Source organism: Colletotrichum truncatum (assembly GCF_014235925.2).
Source record: "Colletotrichum truncatum strain CMES1059 chromosome Unknown Contig_0002, whole genome shotgun sequence".
In the NCBI taxonomy this organism is placed as follows: domain Eukaryota; kingdom Fungi; phylum Ascomycota; class Sordariomycetes; order Glomerellales; family Glomerellaceae; genus Colletotrichum; species Colletotrichum truncatum.
In genome coordinates this window covers 1,675,843-1,699,021 of record NW_027222399.1, presented here as the reverse complement: position 1 = coordinate 1,699,021, position 23,179 = coordinate 1,675,843, and the positions used below count along the sequence as shown (strand labels likewise).

General features: G+C 49.3%; 7 protein-coding genes across 7 annotated transcripts; 2 read left to right on the top strand and 5 right to left on the bottom strand.

The window, feature by feature from the left end:
* Positions 1 to 627: 627 nt before the first annotated feature.
* Positions 628 to 2,932, bottom strand: CTRU02_203427 (histone deacetylase; the record flags this gene model as incomplete). Its single annotated transcript, XM_036724051.1, has 2 exons — positions 628 to 947; positions 1,012 to 2,932. The coding sequence occupies 2 exons, from the start codon at positions 2,930 to 2,932 to the stop codon at positions 628 to 630; spliced, it is 2,241 nt and encodes a 746-aa protein (XP_036584165.1).
* A 1,427-nt stretch (positions 2,933 to 4,359) lies between these two features.
* On the bottom strand, positions 4,360 to 5,730 carry CTRU02_203426 (F-box domain protein; the record flags this gene model as incomplete). Its single annotated transcript, XM_036724050.1, has 2 exons — positions 4,360 to 4,821; positions 4,876 to 5,730. 2 exons carry the CDS (start codon positions 5,728 to 5,730, stop codon positions 4,360 to 4,362), a joined length of 1,317 nt encoding a protein of 438 aa, XP_036584164.1.
* A 1,214-nt stretch (positions 5,731 to 6,944) lies between these two features.
* Positions 6,945 to 8,191, bottom strand: CTRU02_203425 (ribosome biogenesis protein brx1; the record flags this gene model as incomplete). The annotated part of the gene is made up of 7 exons (XM_036724049.1): positions 6,945 to 7,411; positions 7,477 to 7,578; positions 7,638 to 7,677; positions 7,725 to 7,778; positions 7,832 to 7,904; positions 7,957 to 8,007; positions 8,064 to 8,191. The coding sequence occupies 7 exons, from the start codon at positions 8,189 to 8,191 to the stop codon at positions 6,945 to 6,947; spliced, it is 915 nt and encodes a 304-aa protein (XP_036584163.1).
* A 1,278-nt stretch (positions 8,192 to 9,469) lies between these two features.
* CTRU02_203424 (Ras-related protein Rab-11B) lies at positions 9,470 to 10,435 on the bottom strand (the record flags this gene model as incomplete). Its single annotated transcript, XM_036724048.2, has 4 exons — positions 9,470 to 9,603; positions 9,696 to 9,776; positions 9,840 to 10,330; positions 10,431 to 10,435. The coding sequence occupies 4 exons, from the start codon at positions 10,433 to 10,435 to the stop codon at positions 9,470 to 9,472; spliced, it is 711 nt and encodes a 236-aa protein (XP_036584162.2).
* Positions 10,436 to 13,841: 3,406 nt separating this feature from the next.
* CTRU02_203423 (chromo domain-containing protein) lies at positions 13,842 to 17,915 on the top strand (the record flags this gene model as incomplete). Its single annotated transcript, XM_036724047.1, has 1 exon — positions 13,842 to 17,915. One exon carries the CDS (start codon positions 13,842 to 13,844, stop codon positions 17,913 to 17,915), a length of 4,074 nt encoding a protein of 1,357 aa, XP_036584161.1.
* A 408-nt stretch (positions 17,916 to 18,323) lies between these two features.
* Positions 18,324 to 19,468, bottom strand: CTRU02_203422 (peroxin 14 17; the record flags this gene model as incomplete). Its single annotated transcript, XM_070204205.1, has 2 exons — positions 18,324 to 19,133; positions 19,178 to 19,468. The coding sequence occupies 2 exons, from the start codon at positions 19,466 to 19,468 to the stop codon at positions 18,324 to 18,326; spliced, it is 1,101 nt and encodes a 366-aa protein (XP_070061968.1).
* A 1,735-nt stretch (positions 19,469 to 21,203) lies between these two features.
* Positions 21,204 to 22,604, top strand: CTRU02_203421 (papa-1-like conserved region family protein; the record flags this gene model as incomplete). Its single annotated transcript, XM_036724045.1, has 3 exons — positions 21,204 to 22,116; positions 22,185 to 22,291; positions 22,362 to 22,604. 3 exons carry the CDS (start codon positions 21,204 to 21,206, stop codon positions 22,602 to 22,604), a joined length of 1,263 nt encoding a protein of 420 aa, XP_036584159.1.
* Positions 22,605 to 23,179: the final 575 nt, after the last annotated feature.

Below are 23,179 nucleotides of genomic sequence, written 5' to 3'. Positions count from 1 at the left end.
AAGGGTGTCAAAGAGCTCAGTGTATGAGACCATTTTGGTCCTTCCTCATCCCTTCCTAACATCCTGTTACAACTGATCATTGGCTGTAGAATTATTTTATCAAATGAAAAAGAGAAGGAAGTTGGAGAATGATAAGCAAGCTAAGAATGCGATCAGATTGTGAAAATTATGATAACTATCCAGAGTAGTTAAGGTTTTTGCCAGTCTTGGGTGTTTTGGTTCAGCTGCATTAACTGTGACTGCCATTTCAGTCGGCCACCAATCCAAGGATGCAAGTTATTGGACCGCACAAAGGAGCATTTGTTTACAATCTTTTGCAATAAACGGCTTCGGCTTCATGAAAATCGAGCATAGTTCTACGGCGGATGTATTGACCACTAGAGATCTACGTCGTTTCCCACTGCCGTACGCTCTTAAACTCCAAATAAACACCATCCTTCTCACCCATCGTTTGCTCCTCCACCCTAGAAAACCCCGGTAAACCACGCGCCAAACGATGTTCTAGTGTCCACCATGCAAAATGAGAAACCTTAGTTCCACTACTGCATAACATACTGGTATTCGCTTACCCTCTCACCGATGATGAAACATCGCGCCTCATCCGACGACACGTCCTCCGAGTAGGCTTCAAGTCATTTTCTCATCTTCGGTAGTATCTCCTGCCTGGCGGGCCGCCAGCTTCTCTAGCATCCACTTCTGAACTTGCGCCGCGTGCGTCTGCATCATCTTATTGACACCATTCGTTTCACTGCGGATCACTGTACCAAAGCGACGCTTGGTCACTCTGCGAAGTGTGTCCTCGCTATTCCAGCAAGGGTGGTCATGGGACACGTAGATCTGCGAGTGGTCCTTATACCATGTGGAAAGCTCGTTGTCGACGTCGGACTTTACAGGACGCAACATGCCGTCGACAAAACTAGCAACCCCAGCAATGCGCGCTTTGCAGTCTTTTTTTTTTTTTTTTTAGGTCAGTGTGGGAAACAATGAGTCTCTGTTTCAAGCATTACGTACCTCGGCTTGTGAGGAGAGTCTTGACTCCGTTGTAGGAACGGCCTACACCCATGAGTAGGATGTCCTCTGCCTCTTCGTACAGTTGAATATAGTTATCCCAGAGATAGTTCAACAGCTCTTGAAGCTCAATGAGCAGATCCTTGTCAGCAGTTCTAGGGTTATAAGGATCCATATCTTCGTCTCGAACCACCTTGCTCGGGACATTGACATCCATCACTGCGATATCCTCCCCGACAGCCCAGTCAATGTACTGAGCGACACTATCGACAATCCATGCGTTGTGAAGTTCAAGGTGACGATCGATAACATCGGGCTGGGCGAGGAATTCCGGGGGGTCGTGGATGATGACTAGGATCCGACGCGCAGACTGTATGTCGGGAGTAACGAGGACCTGATTCTCATATGACTTGAATAGATGGTCTCTTTGAATGAAAAGAGGAATCATCTGATGCCTTTGTGAGAGGTCCTGCCTTTGACCAAGTCTTACATGGTCATGCAATCTGGTCGCGTTAAGTTCCTGGATCTCAGGCACAGGGACGATGCCTGGTCTCATGCACTCCCAAAACGGTGCCTGGTAGCTCTGTACTTTAGCAAGAACCCTCGCTGCCTCCTTGTTGAGCATGGGTATATCCATCTTCGGTGGGGGCTCTCCCATCAGGGTCCGAGCAACGGCGACGGCTGAGGTAGAGATAGCCTGCAAATTGTAACCACCCTCCAAGCACACAGCGACTTTGCCGTCCGCCAAGGACATGAGCATATGCGTCATATGAGCATAGCAGGTAGGCGTTACAAAACAGCCTCCGAGCTCATCTCCTGCGGCAGCGTCAAATCCTGCCGAGATAACAACCAGGTCAGGGTTAAACTCCTTGGCGATTGGCATAATGATCTTTTGAAACGCAGCCATGTACTCGCCGTCGCCCATTCCTTGGTCATGCCATCCAATGTTGATGTTCTTCCCGAGACCAGGCCCAGTACCGCAGTGTTCTAACCCTCCATCCGGGATATCTGGATTGTCCGGCTTGCCTGGGTAGAAAGTTCCGTTTTGGTATACGTGGAGCGAGATGTACAGCACGTTAGGGTCGTCGTAAAAGATGTTTTGGATTCCATTGCCATGATGGACGTCCCAGTCTAGAATAAGAACCTTTCGGCAATCTTGAGGATACTCCTGCTGGCATATCTTCACGGCTACAGGCACATTGTTGAAGAAGCAGAACCCGAGCGGTTGATCGTACTCCGCATGGTGGCCAGGCGGTCTGATGACAGCAAACGCATTTTTGACGTTTCCTTCAACGACGTGTTTGCAGGTGTCAATGGCACCACCACAGGACAATAGAGCTGCTGTGAAAGTCAGGCTACCGACGTAGAGGGAGGCTCGACCCTGGTCGTACTGCCTGCTCGTCTCCCGCAGGGTCGCATAGTCCATTTGCGCTAGGGCTTCAACCCAGTGGTAGTGAAGCGGCGTGTGGGTTGTAAGAATTTCCTCTTTGGTAGCTTCACGTGCTCCAATCCGCCACATGTACTTGGTTGGAGTATCTCGCAGGACCTGGGCTACATTTGCCTCCGGACCTGTATAGACTAAACCAGCCTTCTTGAACGCCTTGAAAATTTCTTCTATGCGGCGAGGATCTTCTGGATGATGAGGCGTTGTTCCAAAATCGGCGTTGACGTGAAGTTTCATCCGGTCATCATAGCAACAGGCTGTTGGAAGCAGACCTCGTCTGCGCAATTGGCTGACGACCTGCTGGGCCTCCACATCCTCGTCGTAATCGTCGTATTCTTCTTCGTCTTCCTCCTCAGAGGGCGTATGGTTTTCAGCCTTGGGATCCCCGCCAGCAACTCCAAGAACACCATTGGGCGTAGTCGCCTGATTTGAAGGTCTGTCATTCCCACCCATAACGACATCTTGGTCGGCACCTTCCATGATGCAAGGGTAGGCCGAACCGACTAGCCCCGAGGACGGTGGCTAATCTGATCTGGTGCCAGCCAGGCCGAGAAAAGTAGCGCAAGCAGGTTGGTTTCCCCGCTGATAAACTGCTGTTGCGCTTGAAGAATGTCAACTTGTCTTGGCCTGGAATCAAAAGGGAGTTGCAGCCCAGATATCAGCAAGAGTATCAGGGTCGGCTAGTTGCGTTCCGCTTGAGATGAGTGGCTGGCGAGAGCAGTCTCATTAACACAATTAAGTCAGAGAATTTGATTTCAATGCTCAAGTTGTAGGTGGCGCGTCTGTCGTGAAGTTAGTGTACAAGTCCGCGCTTAAACGCATTAATGATGAGGCTCAGAAGCGCAAGAAGTGTAGTAACAAGAATATACCTTGACATTTAAATGTCGAAGATGATGTTTCTCAAGAGTTTAATAAGAACCGTACTGGCACATACTCTCGGTTCAGGTTGATAATTTTGATTGTCAAATTAAGTCACCTTTTATCAAATCCAGATGAGAGTCGGCGGCAGAGGGGGCAGGTGCCATCGAACGGGATGTTTTGGCAGCTTCCTTTTGTCCCCGAAACACAGCAGGCCACAATTCCTTCTCTTCCCTACCTTACACTTGAACACAAAACTGACAAGAGACTAGCCACTGACCTTTGAGAAGCAATGGTCGATGCACAGTGAATGGTAGGATGAATGAGCTTGCTCGGGTTGGAGATCCTCCTAAATGCGCAAGCTGTTACAGCAGCGCGGCCACAGCTTTAGACAGGGTTTCCGTATGAGGAGAGTGAGATTAATCTTAGTAAATGATTAAGAAGGCAGTGGTAGTATATGCGCAAAGAGAAAGCTCTGTGCGGTTGCGCGAGAATTGCTTTGCGAGAATTGCTCTGCAGGACGATTAATAGGTGAGTGTCTGGGAGTGAGTGAGTTGAACAAGATGAGAGGCTTGGGCCACTGACAAGGCGGGAGCTGGCCACAAGCCCGCCCGCCGCCTTGCAGGGTGCACCCGCCACAACAGCCCCCTGTAACGGCAGCCTTGCACTAAGACACGCATCATCTGCAACAAAGTGTCCGTATGCTCAAACTCCCACTTCAGGCAAGTCAGGTCAATGAGAACACTTTGAGGTCGGGTTTTAGCTCATTTTACCCAAGATGACCTGTGTGATTTGCCATAGACGCTACCTGGATACAGCAAAGAACTGGTCTTTGCGTCATCTGAATACAGAAAATCTCGAATTATATGAACACCATGCATGTCAACTCTCGACTTCCCGAATTGATGGATATGATGGTTTAGTCCTGACAAAGAAGCCATCAGGTTGTCTGGATTTGGTAGAATTCATAATCATCTTGGAAGCAATGCGCAAAACAGATAGAAAACATAATATTATGTCAATTCTCCTAAGTCTGTATCTGTCGCGTTCTAGTCTAGGCTATCGTCCAAATCATTTTGTGCGATTTGATAAAATTGATACCGCTCTGCGAGTGTTCGTCCATCATCTCCTGGTGGCGCCCAGTCATTTTGTGGTCGTTGCAAGGCCCCAGGAGGTGGAACTGTTCCGTCATGGCTACCGTCACAGTTCAACCTGTCTTTGCAGTCATTGTCATTGTTCACAATGCTCCCCACACTATTTAGGTTGGCAACATCATCGAGCCACGGACGTTCATCTAGTGCAGACTGAATTGCTGCCCCAAGCGATTCTTGATCTCGAGAAAAGTTAGGGTGCTTGAGGTTCACATCTGTCACTAGACGCTTTCGGGGATAACTGAATAAGTTCTCAAAGTAGAACATAAGGTCCCGTGGATCAAGCTTCGCATAAGTGTCCACGATGCGCTCCTGAATGGTTTTCTCGATCATGGAGTCGAGCGGGCTTATGTGCTGGAGCTATAAGCTTGATGTCAGCAGAAGCAGTACGCCTTAATAATCGTGGCTACTCACAGGCTCCAAGTTCTGTTCCAGGTTTGGATAAACATAGTGACGTACAAGAATTTTTACAGAAGTGAAGAGATCTTTCATTTCCATCAACTCACGTGTAGGATGGAACCTCATTTGGCTGGTTCGTACGTCGTTGACGAACGGTTCAGGTCCGCCACTTCGAGGCCGAGGAAGCTCGCCATGGAAGTAGAAGGCGTAGAGCCACCAGCGATAAAGAGCTCTACGGAGCTTGAACTTTTCTGAGTCATCGAGTTGGCGACAGTCCTCAGGCGTTGAGAACCAGTGAAGTTGAGGATACAATTCTTCCCACCGTCGTACAACCAAACAGTGCCTAAGCATAGAGTCAAGATCACGATCGACAAGTGCCACGGACCTTGGCGCTGGAAGTACGTTTGTAGATGGAGGCTTGCCATTGCTGAGGGATCCGGTGAACAATACATGCTCGGAGAATGGTGCGTAGTTTGTGTGAACACCACCTCGTGACAAAATGACGCCAGTCAAGTCACCTGGGAAACGCCTGAAGACCACCCTTCTCGGCTGAAAAGTATCGCCGTACTGGCTTAAATCCTGTTCCGATGCCGTGTAGATTTGAAGGAGTTCAGTAAACGGACTGAACTCCCTTTGAAGAACCGGTAACAGGATAGCAGCCTTGTTTCTTTTTAAAAGTCCATGAAAGAGTGTGTTGACTTGGCCCAACGAGAAGATGCTGCATACGTCGAGTTGTTGGTAAATGTCGAGGATTATCTCAATGGGGAGACCCTCGAGACCATCAAGTTTGCCAGCCGTCTCAGTACCCCACTCAGATAAGTGCGGCTGGGAGGGCAGCGAAGCAAAGAGGGAGGAAAAACTGGTAGTCATTCTGAAGATACCCAGCGACTATTGATAAAGATTTTCCTAGTTGTAATTCGCGGCGCTGTCAGAGTGTGAGCTGATGGGGCGAGCGGGCCACCTTAAGCTCGGTTTTCAACCCGATACCAGTTGATAGCTGGCTGTAACGATTTCTTGAAATATGAAATCTAAGGTTATCAAAAAAGGGGCCAAACGCCCTTGGCAGCGGTAAAAGGACAGTTCAGTTCTACCATAGTGTTAGAGACTACTTTGTCAGACTGAGGCGTGACTCACTAGAAATCTGCAACATTGTGCTTTGATTCGATCCTTTTCTTGGGATCTTGATAACGAGTTTCGTTGTTCAGGTTGGTGGTAAATGAATAATCAATCGGCGGCAGATGAACGTGTGCCCCCTGGGTCAAGGTAGTGGTGGACTACTGACGATAGAACTGCCGGTAGCGATAACAGACCGTAGTCTGATGTGACACAGAATTGAGAATAATGAGGCGAGTGTCGCACTTCTGGCCTCGCAGATGAACCAATTCACTTGCGAAGCGTGATGGAAATACGCCTACTTTCTGATCACCCCGGCGTTGGGGCTATCAAGAAGGTCGAAGATGCAGACTGTCATCGTTTGTCCAGAAGACACAAGTTCCGTCAGTATGGGCTGGTGCGTTTCATGATGAGCCATACTAGGTCAACAGACGCGGAGCTAGAAGCTAGAGTGACATGGACGGAAGAATATGTATGCAGAGGGATTAGGAACATTGGATGGAGGATGGACGCGACGGTGACGCAGAGGGCATGCACGTCACCCCCGGTTGCTGCTGACCTAAACACCCAACAGCAACCGATCTGGAAGGTACAACACTTACAGCAGATTCAGGCCCCTTGTTGACGTTAGTGCCATTGCGACAGGGATGTATCGCTCCGGCTTTTGGCTAGGATGGTAAGACTCAGTGACTAATCACCGCGAAATCTGGTAGGCAGTACTGACCCAGACTCAAGTTATGTTAGTTGCAACGTTAACAACATCTTCGTTTCCTCCGCCTTTCTTGGTCTTGCATATCAATTGCTCTCCATTCAGTTTATATTTTCTCAAAGCCTTGGTTTTCCCTTTCCTCCGATTTACCTTTCTTCTCCGCTGCGCACTACTGACACGGGCAAAAAGAAGTGGTGAAAGTGCTTGGACTCTTGAGACGACTTTTTTGATTCATTACAGGAACAGAATGGATATCTTATTATTACGCAAACAAGGCCTTAGTGTCCAACTCATCCTTGGCCACAGGCTGTCCATCCTTGGACCTGAGACCAAGATCACCCTTCTTTGACAGCCGTTCAACAACCTTCTCGGCCCGGGCGTTGTGCCTGGCAGCCTTCTGCCTTCTGAGATCAGCACGCACAAAGTTGGGGCTGACGAAGTTTCTGTTTTCGAAGATAAGAGGTCCGCCAAATGAGCCCTCTTGAACGATCACGGGCGTCAGGGTAACCCTAGGGCCGATTTCCTGAAGTGACGTGGAAATGGTCTTGCCACCTTTGGTTACGGTTTCCCCATCCTCCTGTCCGTTAGATTCCTGCTCCTTGATCTCAAAATTCCGCAACCAGATCTTGCCGTCAAGATAGCTGAAGCCCATGACGCGATCGACGAAAGGTTTCGATTTGCGCGTGCCCTGCGGGACGCCAAATTGCTGGATCAGGATTTCTTTGATGACTTTATCATTGGAATTCAATTAGTACATGGCCCATAGGTAATTCCTTGTGACATGGTACACTTACGTTGCAGATGGGGTTCTGTTTCAAACGCGCTGTCGAAGGACAGGATCGGACGAGATCCTTTCAAGCAATTTCCAGGGAAATTGAGCTCTTCCATAGTATGAACTGTTGTTATCTGTCAGCCGTAATCCCTCAGTTGCTGCACAAGGTATTTCTAAACGCACTGTTCTGCACATGGAACTTCACACAGGGGCCGTTGGGCGTCTATAAGCTGTCAGAGATTGGTCTTTCCAAAATGTAGTCCTTCTTACCTTGGCCAAGTAGATGTAAAGATCCTTTCCTTTGCGAGCCTCGAAATAGCAGATCTTGACTGATTGTGAGTTTCTATACATGGGGAACGGAGGTGAGAATGGCTAACGTGATTGCAGTTGTAGAGCTCAGCGAGCTCATTAAGACCTGAAAGGTTCGACTTCTGATCCCACTTGACATCTCTTGAGAAGAATTAGCCTTGATCCACTTGTATTCCAATCGTTTCTGAGTTACCTCTTCGCATGAGGCATCAAGGTGGCCAAGTCGTTGAGGAGATGTCGGTGTCTGAGCAAATACAGGTCAGCAATTGTCACTAAAAATATTCAAGTGTTAAAAAATACCTGTACGTCACGCCTCTGCTAGAGAGCAACAAGACACGCTGCTTGTTGGCCCTCTTTACAACACCATCGGCAGGCGCCTCAGCCTTTTGGTCGGTCTTCTTCGACAAGCTCTTGTATACAGCAGCCATCGTGGGTTCCGGGGTGTTGATAACTCTAAAACGTGTCTAGGGCGGATGCAATATACAATCGCAATCTTTAAGTCTCGGGAGGGTCTGGAAAGGCCAGGCTCGAGGAGGTGGTGCAAAATATAGGCCGCTTCGTGAGGATGGCTGAACGGCGTATTAGATAACCCGGCCGAGAAATGTAAAAGATTCAATCGCCGAGTTCAGCAGAAGCTGACTGCAAATTTTCGGTCTCGTAGGAGTTGTGTGCTGGTCGCAAAACACTTTTGCAGCAGTCTAGATGGTCGGAGGAAACTGCATTAGAAGCCGTCCCTAAGTTTGCGACAGGGAATTTTTTTTTTTTTTGCCGGGGCCTATACTACTTTTCTCCGGCTGATAAGGAGCTTATCGGGCGTTGAGTGGGACAGTTGACCCATACTTCAGCAAATGCGAGAAACGCTAACTGAGTGTGGAAGAGTGGTAGAGCGGGCTGGGGGGGGAAAGAAACTTTGTGGGTCTCAGCAGCTTGCAGCCCACCTCGATCAAAAGTGCGTGCTGTCATTGCTTTGAGATGCCGCCTAAGAAGTACTGTTTATTTGTATGCGGCTCTGAAATTACAAGTATCGACTTCAATGTGCTTGTCTGCTTGAATTTCGAGATTGCAATATTTTGCGTTTAGTCTATATACTAACGCTGCCCTCTAACACACAGTACTGCACTCATGTGCTTATGCAGGTGACCATCCAACACTTATGTGTCTGTGTTTCTACTCATACAGTGGGTAGGGTAGGTACGTCAGATTATATATTATTCCATCCGAAACTCTTGGCTTCGTGAGCATGACAATGCAACCCAACTACCCGATGTAGCGTTGTGGCCTCAAGCCTGCTGGTTTACACGTTCTCTGGTGCTAGTACTTCAGTCAGGGGTACGTTATGCAACACTATTTGGCCATGACGGCCTGTCTTACTGAGCCGATTCTCACATCAGCAATCAAGCAAAGAGCACCACCGAGGCATTAAGATGGATTCATTCAACTACGTAAGCATGGCAGAGCGATCGTCAGAAGCGTCAAATCCCAGACAAGCCGCACTGAGCCGTATAAAGGAGAACAAAGGAAAGGCCGAGACTGTACTCCGTCCCCTCAGAAATCATAAAAAAGACTCGTTGGATTCCTAGTCACTCCTCGATGCAACAGCCCCTCCTAGACCAAGTGACATACAGATTCCGGGGCATATAAGAGACGCCATGATATCGACCGTAGTAGCCCTCTGAAAGGCCGTGAAGGTTTCAGGTAGGAGTGCTTTAACAGCATTTGCCGCCCTTGTCTGCGCTGTCGTCTGCAGGCTTGCTGAGCGCGATGCTAGGGCCGGTTCCGATCGAGGCTTGGGCTCCGTCACCTGAATCCAGGGCTTTGCTTGATACAATCCGGTAGATCTCTGTACGTGGGCGAACAAGCGACGTCAGCACACAGGTCAAGTCAGGGGGTAGAGGTTTTGCAAGCTATCTGCAAGGATTAGGAACAACGAACCGGTCAGGATGTTTTGGAAAGCGAGCTCGACGTTACTGGCGTCGAGAGCAGACGTCTCAATGAATGAGAGGTGGTTCTCGCCTAAATGACATGTTAGCCGACCCAGGATCCTGTATCCCCCGTTGTTTCTTCACCGCAACGTACTGGCAAAGGACTTGGCCTCCTCCGTGGGCACAGCTCGCAGGTGCCGCAAATCGCTCTTGTTACCGACGAGCATGATGACGATGTTGGCGTCTGCGTGATCCCGTAGCTCCTTCAGCCATCGCGTGACGTTCTCGTATGTTTGGTGCTTGCTAATGTCGTAGACAAGGAGGGCACCGACAGCACCTCTGTAGTAGGCCGAGGTGATGGCGCGGTATCGCTCCTGGCCGGCGGTATCCCAGATCTGTGCCTTGATCGTCTTGGAGTCGACCTGAATGGACCTGGTGGCGAACTCGACGCCAATTGTCGACTTGGAGTCTAGGTTAAACTCATTACGAGTAAATCGACTGAGAAGGTTGGACTTTCCGACACCCGAGTCTCCAATCAACACCACTAAAAGGGTCAAAATGTCAGTTCGCCATTCGGTGCCGTCGTTCCCATCTTGCGATGGTGTTGGGAGGTCAGTTGGTCGTCGGCGCACCTTTGAAGAGAAACTGCGAAGAGCGTCAGGTTAGCGCAAGGAGGGGAACAGTTGTAGGGAGAGGGGCGGGCGGAGGTCGAAGGGAGGCGGGCGATTGCAGATGGAGGACTCACGTCATATTCGTCGTTTGCCATGTTGACGGTTTGTTTCTAATGCGATGGACGAGTCTGGGAGATGTAGGATCGTTGTTGTTGCGAAACCAGGACACTGCGGCTCGATGGAGGTGTGCGCGGCCCCAGGAGATAAAGCAGTTGAGTTGAGGCGAGGCAAGGTGTAAGGGTCTGGAACTGAACCAAACTGGAGCGGACAGTGCAGCTGGTGGTAGCGCGTGCAGGTGAGGCAGCAAAGGTTGAGTGGTGTCGGCGCAGCAGCTTTAGGCTACTGGGATTGGCTCAAGATGGGCGCTGGGGGGGTCAGAAACCAGGGACGTGGAGCAGCCAGCCACTAAAAGGGGAAGTTGGGTGGAAGAGAACAGGGTCGAAACAGCACTGAAGAGGGCTTCCCAAGGCAGCGACAAAAAATAAAATAAAAAAGGTAACAGGTAAGGAGGTTGCACTTGTATGGAAGTACCTTTCTTCTGGAGATGGGAAGTACCTAGCCCTGCGCTTGCGTCTATTTCTTTTGTGTCTCTTCAGATAATTTCAAAGGCCCGTTGTGAATCAGTTGACCGGATTGAAGGAGACGGACACCTGAGGTTTATCATGAGAAGTTGAAGCATTGTCCAGTGGCATTCTTGGCATAATTCATGGGAAACCCTCCCTGCGGCAAATCACCAACAGCGGGGGATAATGGTGACGAGATTGATGGACCAGCCCAAGTTGCGGAGACACTAGGTACTTCTGGTACTTCTGGTACTTTGCTCCTGTCAAAGAAACCTTATAGGTAGGTGAGGCACTCACATGAACCACAAGACCTTCCTTCCACTGAGGTTCCCTGCCCGCCTCAGCGTTGGAGGGGGCACTCCACGTTCCGGAAGCACTGTAACCCGCTGAGCCACACCACCCACTGGCCATGCACCAACCACCACCCGTCACCTATTTGTTTCTCCCCCTCTCCTGTTTGGTTGTGTTGGAACTGGCGTGAGGCGACAAACGAAATCCAAAGGTCAGGATCCCACCATCGGCAGCCGGATGTATCGCGTTTCATATATGAGGATCACGTGTCCTGAACCTGTAGGGCGAACCTTGAGCAATGGACCGTCTAACGCCAATAGAACTTGAGGTTAAACCACATCTAGGGCTCCAACTACAATGACGTCTCACATGAATGATCTAAAGGTAAGGCAAGGAAGGTGTACTGTTTTATTAAGATTGGGTCCCTCTCTTCCCCTTACGGTCATCCACCTTGAGCCGACAGGCCTCATCATGTTTGTGTGCCTCTTTGATGTTTAGTTAGATAGCTACGTCAACATACTAGTCAGGATATTCTCCTGTGCGTAAATCTCGAAAGATACATATACCAGTCCGAATATATCGTCAACGGTCCAAAAAGAGGGGAGAGAGGATAGAGCCTCCTTAGAGCCTCTAAATCGCTCGCACATCACCTGCAATTTTGTTGTATCTTCCCTGTGTTTTCCTTGTTCCTATTGGATGATGGCGTTTTTTCCCTTCCTATTTGCTAGACGAAATGATTCGTGAAATTGAAACGATGATAATGATGTGTTAACAAGCCATACTGTTAGGGCTATTGCATCTTATTCTGGAAGTTTTGGCAGCGTCGATTGTTGTTGAAATCTAGAATACGCAGAAAACATTGCTTAACACTTGGATAAGCATAGGAACAGGAAGGACCATGATCGTCTTACTTGGACTACATCTGTTGGACTCCAAAGTAGCTTCCTATTACTTTTTTGTACAATCCTATCCTTTAAATGTTAAGAAGATACCCACAACTCCAGCCCCTCTTTAATTTTCTGGAGCACTTGCGACCGCCGTACAGGCACAGATGAGGGTGTGGTCAAGGCGACCATTGGGGGGGGGGATAACCTGACCAATTACCCACTTATTTTGTGATTTGTGGGGCTACCCTGAGATCAGCTGACCATGGTCAGCTAGTTAGCTATGGTCAGGTTGAAATTCCTTAGCGCGGTTTGAAACCTTACCCTTGACATACTTTTTGTAAGAACATACGACATTTAAACGCTTCTAAATCCGTTCCGAATCGATTTACAATGGCTCTTTAATCGATTGAAAATCTCTTCCCTCGCCTAGAGGGAATAAGTCCTCTATTAGAACCTACTAGTCTTGATATAAAAGCTGAAGAAGACTTAAATCTTTACTATCAACTACTAGCCTAGGCCTAGTCTGGCTTACTAGTAAATAAGGAGGTAGGGATATATGAGAACGACTTTGGAATTAGTTCTAAATCGATTCAGGATCAACTCGAAACCGATTTAGAAATACCTCTAACACTTGTTTTATCAGAGGCAACCCGTTCTAGGCATAATAGCCTTAGGGATGTTTATATACTTGCTTAAAAAGTAATCTTTCTACCTATATTTATAAAATATCTAGAAATAAGTAAGAATAGAGTCTTTTATGTTATTAATATAAGGACTTTAAATGAGGAGGATATTAAATCGCCTTTGAGAATAGTAAACGAACTACTTTTGAATCGATCCGGGATCGATCCCGAACTACTTTAGAACTAATTATATTATAGATTTGAAAAGGTTACGGAAGGAAAAGGAAGAGAATCAGAATAGAATAGGGATTTAAATATTAATATAGGGTATGTACCTTAATCAGTAGTAGGACGTAATTAGTAACTGGTCCGTGTACCTGACCGATTAAAAATTCCATGGTCAGGTGGACCTACTTCACCTCAATACAGCCAATCATAAAATTGGTCAGATAGACCCATAATTCATTTAAATAAGTGGGTAATTGGTCAGGTTATCCCCCCCCCCAATGGTCGCCTTGACCACACCCTCGCACAGATGCACCACCCCATCCAACCTGACATTCAGTCACCTCAGCGCTGAAGAGGTGCTCTTCCATGTGTGAACACATCCGGTCAGTTCTCCAACCGGTATTCGTCGATTACCGTCGGTTCATACTACTAAAACGACGTAAAGTTTTCCGATAACAACACTGCTCCCCTCTTGCATACAGTTCTATAGCAAACCATTCCGCCTGAGAACAAGGCTTCATATCAGTGGTGTGTTATTATGCTGCATTTGAGAAATCCCCGCTTACCGTTTCGCCAGGCCAGGAACTTTCTCATGTTCATCACTCAGCGGTTCAGTCCATTGGGTCCAACCACAAATTTCTCTTCATCGTCTGATCAACGCTCTCAATTTTTCGGACGATATCCATAGAGTTAGTTTTACGTCCTTGCCAAGTCTCAGCGCAGCTTTTGCAAGTCAGCTCGGCCTTCAGGAGCTCAGTGCGTGATCTCTCAGTGACTTCTTCACCAAACGACGACACTCGCGCCGCCCCGCGGTCTAACCCACTCAACCCAGGCGATCATAGCAGCAAGCACAATTATTCGATGATGCCATGATCACTGGGTCGTAACCTGTCATGGACACTTCTGGCTTATTCGTGAGCGAGACCTCCTCTTGCCTGGAGGAGGACCCTTGCAAGAGGGACGATGACGAGATATCGATAACTTCCCCAATAGCATCCCAACACGACTCAGATGATGAGTGGGTGGTAGAAGGCATACTGTACCAGGTAAATGACGAAGGCAAAGATTTCTATTTGGTGGAATGGACAGGATACCCTCTCGAAGAGGCTACTTGGGAGCCAGAAGAGAATGTCCTGGGTGAACTGTTGGAGGAATGGAAAGCCACGCAAGAAAGACAAGCAAGAGGCGAAGAGGCAGTTTTTGACATCGTCGCCTGGAAAGAACTTGTCGACAAACGTGATGAAGAACGTCGAGAACAACACCGCCGACGCAATTCTGAACGCAAACGGCGCGGCCTGGAAATCACTCTTTGGGAGGGTGAATCTAGAGCAGAATATTCTTCCAGTGAGGAGAGCATTAGCGAGGATGGCTATAATGCCATACTGCCCCCTCCAAAGCCCATTGCAAGACAAGATGCGATCTCGTCCGTTGAACCTCAGGCCAAGCAATCGCTAAATCATCCAATCGAGGACGGATCTGATCTTCATCGCAGACGGTCTTCTCAGAAGGTCAAACCCAAATCACCACCAAAAAAAAAGGAATATGCATCGTCATCTCAGCAGCGCTTGCAGAAAATGTCGACCACTACAACGGTTACTGGGTATCAAGGTACTGCCAGGAGGCCAGCAGCCACAACATCTGTCTATAATGGGCGTCCAAGTCACACATCCCTTGCCTCAAAATTTTCGCGGCCCATTCGAACCGCCAAAAAAACACAAACTGGAACAAGGACAATGGTGAAGAGTTCTGGAAATGTATTTACAAGCGGGAAGCCTATACGATCACACGCTCGACTGAGCGACACCGTAGCCGACACAACTAAAGATCCCCGCATGTTCGCGAGCCACCGACTTAGAAGGAAAGCTGAACTGCAGGGTCGGGAAAAGGCAGATCAAGCGCCTACCGCACTTCCGGCCACGCTCTTCAGTATAAGTAACGGTCCCCCCCCTATGTCCGACTCAGTCGGTGCGACTACGCTACGTCGGTCCGCGATGAAGCGCTCTGTTGATGAGCTCAAGTCGTCAGCCAGCGAGTCCATGGAATCGGAAAGGGCAGAATCAGCACGTCCTATGGACTTAGAGCACTCAGTTCCGGTGCAGCCAGAAAGTAAAAGAAAGAAATCTGTTCAATGGGCTAATGTAACTCCCCTCGTCGAAGAGCCGGAACCTATGGATATTGATAGTCCGCCTTCTGACCCGTCCAAAAGACCAAAGTCACCGCCACCGAGACGACGATCGCCACCATTAGTATCTGGCCAATCGCAGCCCATACTTCGCAAATTATCCATATCGCAATATCAGCAGAGAAATATAGGGCAGGACGTTGAAAAGAGAATCCTCTTGGGGCCCGGCGGAACCAATGATGTTCTGGCCATTTTCGAAAACGTTCAACTCAATTCTGAAGCGTGGCATGCACAATTTATCAACCAAGAAGTGTTGCAATTCACCAGGATCTGCAATGCTCGTACCTTTGGCCAACAACGAACCACAGTAGTTGAGCGCGTTCTCTCCCATGGCAGCATGAGAGCAAAGTTAGCGAATGACCAAAGTCTTGTCGATAGGGCCGCTGAGCGACTAAGACTAGGCTCTTTAGGAGCTACCTGTTTTCACGAAGATTTCTCGGTCATTATCTATCCTACGGAGTGTGAGGACTGGAAAGACGTTATGGCCGAAGCCGATGCTGACAGCCCCAAAAAGGTAACTTTGAAGTACTTCATATACAAGCCATACCAGTTTGCTATCAAGCCTCTGCCGGAGCGGAAAGTCACAACAGTAGAGTCAAGAGATGTGCGCCTCTCGATTCTACAAAACCTACTCCACCTTGACTATCATCAACTTACGCCACATAGTTTACAAGGAGTGCATCACAACTTTTACCTGATATTTCCTCCGTCCAGAGAGGCCATGCTGGATACACTCAGCGAGTGGCTTCACATAGAAAACCCAAGTTGCAGGGTTTTCTCAACCAAGACGCCTGGCGACTGGGCAGCGTTTACGGACACCACAATTGTCAGCCACGGAACTATAATCGTCCATGAAACTGCAACTAGCACCCTCCGGCGATTTCCAGGCCTAATGAAGCTGCTTTTGCACAAACACAGCGCAGCTTATGTGTTCTGGTGCATCGGCGAGTCGCTCCAGCAGCAACCGATGTACCCTTCCATCCGCTCTTCACACTACAAAACTGTACCGGGCGAATTCGAGTTGACAAGATTATTTCCACACGGTAATGCAGTCCTAGTCACTCCAAGCTTTCTAGTTGCCGAGCCACGCCGGGCTTTCCAACTCTTCGAATGGTACGCCAAAACGTACCAGAGGCCAAGCAACAACACCAAAATCGTGGCTGCATCTAGCCTCTGCAAATTTCTTCGGGACCTTGCCCTAGGGCGGTCAGATCAACGCAAAGATTTGTTGGCACGGTGTGACAACGCCCGACAGTCAAAGTCGATGCAAGATGAGAAATTAGTGGAAGCGAAACTCACTCATGAAGATTGTGCAGCTTTTTTTGGCACTTGGTGTTTAGTCGAGGGTCTTCAGCAGCCTTTGTTAAACGGTGTTGTGTCTGATGAGCAACTAAAGCCCATCATTTTTGCCGACGAAAATATCGATGCTAACGACGAGCAAAGTTTAGTAAACTGGTTCGGCTGTTGGTCGCAAACTCGGCTTGATCAGTTCCGGAAATTTTATGTCTTAGGGACTGATGAGAGCGCCGATGCTCGTCATGACATCAAACTGGAAGATATCCCCGTGTACTCTCCTGGAACAGATCGCGACCTTGGTGCTGAGACACAACCGGGAGGTATACCAGAAACAAAGGATCAATTACCTGGTCCTGTGAAACAAAACTTACCAATGGCAACCAAGAAACTTCCAAGTTCAGCTAGTTGGGCGATTAAAAACTACCTGTTTGACCTTGCCAAGAGCATTGAAAGACTTGTTAGGGCCCCGATCGGCAGGCCGAAGCCAACTGTTGCCAAACTTTTTGGTTACCCAGTGTCTTGTCGTCAAGATATGCAGGCAGCGGTATCTGCGGAAGACTTTCACGGGGAACTCGCAACATACAAGAAGTGGTTTGACTTTCCGTGGCCATTCTTCTCTAAAGTATATCCAAAGCACGTACCCAACGGTGTGCCAGGTTCGTCACCAATGATATTCAACACTTATCTGGCGTTCTTCTACACTCCCCAGGACTGTATAGCGTCCCAGACCAAGGATCACGAGCGTCATCCATGGCTCGCGGTTTACCGACCCACCAATCCTTACCTTCGACCATGGAAGGGGACTGAGCTTCTTATTTGGGACGCATCGGCCAACAGCCGGTTTCCGACAGACGGCGAGATTCTTGTGTCTGAGCTCTGCTCAGCCCAAAAACGTCTGATTGAGTATGTTGAAGAGCATGGCGAAATGAAAAACCCGGGTCTTCCTTTGAGGAGGGTTTGGTTAGGTGGATTCCGCACGATTACAGAACCTTCGCCGCTTGATGCTACTTTGGACTCTTTAGAAGCTATGCTTAAGGAGCCCCATGATTACATACCTGATGAAGAAACAGTTCTAATCGAGAAGGGATATCGCTCGGTCGTGTTACGTGTATCGTGTAGCCCTCACGTTGACGGGGCTGGTGCTATGGAGAATACTAAAACCAACGCGCTCTACCACACCGCGGATACCCTTGGAGGCAACATTATCTTCCACCCCCCTCGGAGCGTCAGACGAATCAACACAAGTCGCTGCGAGAATTTACTCTTCAAATGGGTACGAGACATAGCCAGAAAGGACCCAGACCGATCAGTTGTTTCTTATACATTCAAGCCTACTTTGGAGTGGTACAACACGCAACAAGTGGCTGAGAATCGCCACTATGAACACATCTACGTTGGCACCTGGCAACACATATTCGAGCTGTTAAGAATAGTGTCCGAAAACACTAAGCAAGACAAACCGGAGACACGAGAAGGGACCAAACAGTAGATTATTTTCAGTGTACGATCAAGGTGCAAATAGTATGTCTCAAGCTGGCGGATGCTGGCCGAAGAGGACTAGCCTGTCTGGTGGATGCATAAAGCAAGGGTTGCAGGACTTCTGTGGCCAGATATTTGCAGACAGCAACTTCAGAATAGCTGGCTTGCGTCGAGTACTTGAGCATCAAAGAGGAACCAAAATCATCAAAGTTCATTCCTGGTATATTACATTGACCCCTATATTGTGTAACCGCGACTCGTAGGGCGACTAGTGATAATTGAGCTCCCTTCTCCCTTCTCTCGAAACATCGAGGGGAGTCGTCCTTGTTGACCCTTGTCCATAATCGCATCCATTGTAAACCTATCTTAACTGAAAGTCTCTGCATAATGACACGCTTAAACGCCTAAAAAGAGGCCATCACCTAACCGAGGCGGGAAAGTTTCTCGTACTGAGCATAACTCCCTTGATGCGCCTGATATTGTCCTTGACTTTCTTGATCTCATCATCAGGCTCGTTGGACCGGTAACCGTACAGCCCGCTGGAAAAGTCCTTGGGCGCAGGATACGCCATCTGCATAAGATCATCCTTGAGAAGGTCCATGGAAGACTTGATGTGCACGAGGTCATCCGTCTCGGATGTGCACGTGTCCTTGATCTGATTTGCGAAGCGCGCAATGTTTTCCAGCTTTGAAGAATTGGGTTGAGGTCCCTCTGTCTTTTCATTCAGGCCAGACGTGACTCCCAGCCTCGGGGAGGAGGGGAAGGACGTCTGGGTACCGATATCGCGGTGAAAGAGCTCGGACGGGTCTTCGGTGTCATCGCTGCTGCTCGCGTTATCCTCATGCTGATCGACGGTGTGCTTCTTAGAGGGAATCTCGGAGACGGTGCCCTCAAGCTTCTCGATTATGGCAGATAACTTTTGAGATGTTGTCTCGTGAAGCTCGTCGCGGGCTTCATTTAGGTTTTCGACCATCGGAGCCACTACGAATTTGCTTGTGCCATACAGGAGGGTAGATATGCCTGCAAAGGCATAGAGAGTGTTGAAAATGCCATTTGCCGTGATAAGAGGTGGTGGGCGGCTTGGTTTGGTCAAGAATTCTGGGTAAGTTACGACCGGAGGATTGTCGTTTGCTCGGGGCAGGGAGACGTCGTTTGGAGATGTCGAATGTGGCTCAGGTGTCGTTATCGTCGCTGGATCAGCTGGCACGGGTTCTGTCTGCGCAATCTGGTAATGTTAGTCTTGGGACGCGCGGTGCAAGAGGAGAAGCATGCCTCTTGTGCCGCTTCTGAAGCGGAGCTGTTGCCCAACAATTCTTCGATTTCTGAAGATGACAATCCCTTAGTCTTGAGAAACTCTTCTTTCTTCTCCCTTGGAGAGTTTTTGATCTCATCGTCTTCCAAGAAACGGCGCGCTACTTCGAGGTTGTCTTCAGCAGAGTCCTCGCTTTTGGTTTCCTGTGATGTTGATTCGGACTGCGACGGGGATTCGGCTGCGCTGTGTTGTGATTCACGCTGCCAGGCGGGAATACCCGATGCGCTTTTGCTATCGTCGGGGTCGCTCATGTCTTGTTATTGTGTATAGACTGCCCAGAATGGGTTTGGAGATATTGGTTTCGGCGCAACTTGGACTGGCCAGAAGTAAGCAGTCGTATCTTGCGGCGGGCTACAATGTCGGCGTTCGGCACCTATGACCACATGCCTCGGTTGGAAGATAGGCGGATACGGAGAAGCTGCCGCTGTGATACGTTCATTACGGGCTTCCTTACAGTGGGGTGGGAACGGCAGCAGAAGCAATTGCAGTTTGTTACGGCAGTGTACCGTTGCTCTGTAGCGCTTCTGGGGTGGCGGGAGGTGGGGCGTTGTCATGCACGTTGTCCATGGTGCCCACCATGCGGGACTCCGTTTTCGACTTCCGGCGCTCCAGCGGACTCCAGCGCCTGTTGGAGACTGAAGCTTGCCTCGTGCTGAACTCAAGGTGAGCCTGTGAAAAGCGCAATCCACGCCAGAGTTGGATATTGCTGCATCTCATTGAGACCGTCTCAACTATTCAATCACGTATCCTTTAATCAGCCGGGATTACTTTGATTCGACAGACAGTGCTGAAGCAAGGCCAATCCGATTTGCTCATTCGCGGTCACCGACGATCTCTGACCATTCGCTCAACGCTTTCATTCACCGACCGACCAACCGACCAGCACCTGGTCTTAGCCGGGGTCAATCAGGGTGAGTTCTTATGGGGCTATATGCTTTTTTGAGGCAATTGCACAGAGTGGGTTCGCTAAAGAGAATAGAGCGCCAGTCGCGCGAGACATTTGAGGCGAGGAGAGAAAAACGCAAAGAGGAGTGCCGCTGGAGGAGACACAAGATCCAATCGCCAGAAAGTCTCAGTTCAGGGGGTCCTGTTTTTCGCCCAGCTTGGCTTGGCCACAGCCACCTCATCTTTACTCTCTGTACCTTGCCGTGTCCTACTTGGGGTTCAGCTTGAGGCGATAGGCCGCATAGGAAAGGGCAATTATTCCATTTGCCGTTGCCGTTGCTTCGCACGCGTCCTGTCCCACAGGAGGATATCACTTGGTAAGCATATTTCCATCGCAGATTGCAACCTTTGAATGCCTTTGAGTCTTTGGTATTCCCCCCCTTCGCTGCAGCTCCCATCATCGTCGTACCTTACACCTGTTCAATCGCATATCAACATTGCCTCAGACGGGTGTGCCAACTCAAGTGAGACATGCAACCGTGTGTGGTTGAAAACCAATATCTCTGCGAGATGGAGTATTTGCTTGGCACTGTACAGGCCCCGAATACGGTTTGATTCTACCATAAGAAGTTGAAAGTAGCCGTCGGTTCAAAAATCAAGCGCCAGGAGAGAAAGGGAAAAAAAAACAAAAACGCGCCCGCATGGGGGCGGTAAAAAAAAAAAGGCGTAAAGTTTCTGCAATATGCGCCTTAATTCCTACTGGCATCTCGGCCTGCTACATGAATTGCCTTACCTCATCTCCCGTATATAGGGGATCAGATTGGCAACAGTGCCACCTCACCATTACCCTTCCTTGTCTGGCTCGACGCCCCCCGAGCTTACCTTATTTCAACCTCCCACGTTCCCAATCTTGATTAAAATCCCCCATCGGTCATCTCAAAACACACACACGCACATACCTACTTCCATAGCTTCAATCTTTTCCCCTTCCAGAGGACACATTCACAGGCGCGCAATCATATACGCGGAATCAACTCTATTCACGTCATCACAGCCAAGCAAACTGCAAGCGCGCCCTTGGCAACCCCTTGTTTTCACACAATGGCTTCCCGACCGCGCCGTTCAGCGGCCAAGAAGGCTTCTGAAGCACTTGTTGACTGGGCCGACAGCGAACGAAATAGCAGCATGTCTACTCGCACCCGCCGCTCAGAGGGCCGCACCTCAGGTGTATCCCGCGGCCCCCCATCCTCGCCGGGGAGCGAGCACTTGAACCTTACTGTTAAGGTGCCCGCAAATAAGCTTCGTGAAGCCACCAGCACTGGCCGAGGCAGAAACTCGACGGGAAACAGTATCTCTGTAAACAGTAGGGGCTCTCTTGGTGGCAATGAGATCGTCGCTGGAAAGCGCAACCGCGGTCCCAAGAAGAGCTATGTTGTCGCGTCTGACAGCGACGAAGAAGAGGACGAAGAGATGGAGGATCTCAATGATGACGATGCTGAGGGCGATGATGACATGGATGTCGATGCTGAGGGTGAGGAGGAGGATGCCGAGGGGGATGTTGACATGGACACCCCTGCTGCTTCCACCATCAAGATCCAACTGCCCAAGGCAGGCAAGGTCACACCTCGACGACCGGCTGCGGCGAGGGTCATTGAGGATGATGACGATGATGACGAGGAAGAGCTCAGTGAGATTGAAGTCAGCGACCCTGAGAACACAATGGATATGAGCATTGATGTCGGAGGCGCCGGTGACGAGGATGAGGAAGACGAGGAAGATGAGGAGGACGCTGAGGGCGAAGAAGAGGATGCCGAGGGCGAAGAAGAGGATGACGCAGAAGGCGAAGAGGAAGAAATTGAGGTTGCCGACGAAACTCAAGGGCTGGGCGCCGAGGGCGATGAGGCCGACAGCGAGCTCGGTAGCCGCGAGGGAACGCCTGACTTGACTAAGATGACCAGAAGACAGCGTGCCAGATTTGAGGATGAGCCCCAACAGTACATGAAGCTCTCAGACGGTAAGTCTACGTACCCCATTCTTCAAGCAGTCGGAGAGCATTGTACACTAACAATGACATGATCACAGAGGTTCAAGCAAAGAAGGTCTTCACTGCTGAGGAGCTTTCTATGAGAAGGGCAGAAATGGCGCGTCGCCGACGGAACTTGTCAGAGAAGCGCAATGAGGAAGTCAAGGTGGGTTATTTCTACAGCTAGTGCATTGATGAGAGAAAGCTGACTTTTTTTCCCTTCTTTTTTATGACAGATGGAAACAATCAACAAGCTCTTGAAGAAACAAGCACCCAAGACCAAGGGCAAGGCCCAAGCGACCGGTGACGAGACACCGAGCAATGAGCCGCAGAGGGCCGACGCAGCGTTCGTCCGCTGGGTCAACTCGAAGAAGGGCAGCGTCGTCGCGGTGCCGGATGACATGATTGGCGGACCGGCGGGCAAAGTCTTCGTTCCTGGAGGACTCAAGTCTGGCAAGATGGTGGAAGAAGTTGCTTAAAATGCCACCACCTGCCTCATTTTTCGTTCTCCTCGGTGTCTCATTGCGAAACCTAAAGGCTTAGAGAAAATATGCCGGAAACATCAAGAAGCAAATACGAAGCTTGCGAAACAAAAACTTGATGGCGGCGTTGGGTGACTATTGGTATTGTTTTGTAGTAGCATATAGTTCTCGGGTTTTAAGAATTGGTTCAACGTCTAATCTTGCGACCACCATTGTCCGTCCGGTTACGAGTCGTAGTATACGTGAGTGTCACGCATGTTTAGCTAGGAATGTAAGTTTATGGATGACTTAGAATCTCGAAGATGGCCGTCGTTCCGTTTATTCAACACATCTGCTTTGAGTGACAACCCTTGGAGGCATCTCCGGGGATTGACCGAGAGGCATTATATAAGCAGAGCCCAGATTGGCAGGGTGGTGGGTCCTGTAGTGGGCGTCATGTGGCCCCGCCCAGGCCTTTTCCCAAAAGAGCTGGAAGCTTGTCTTTGATAGTACCCCTTCTCCGCATTTTCTTGCTGCAATCCGCAAGCGAGCAGAGCACATGGATCAATCTCTTGTACTCGTCTGTCACTTGT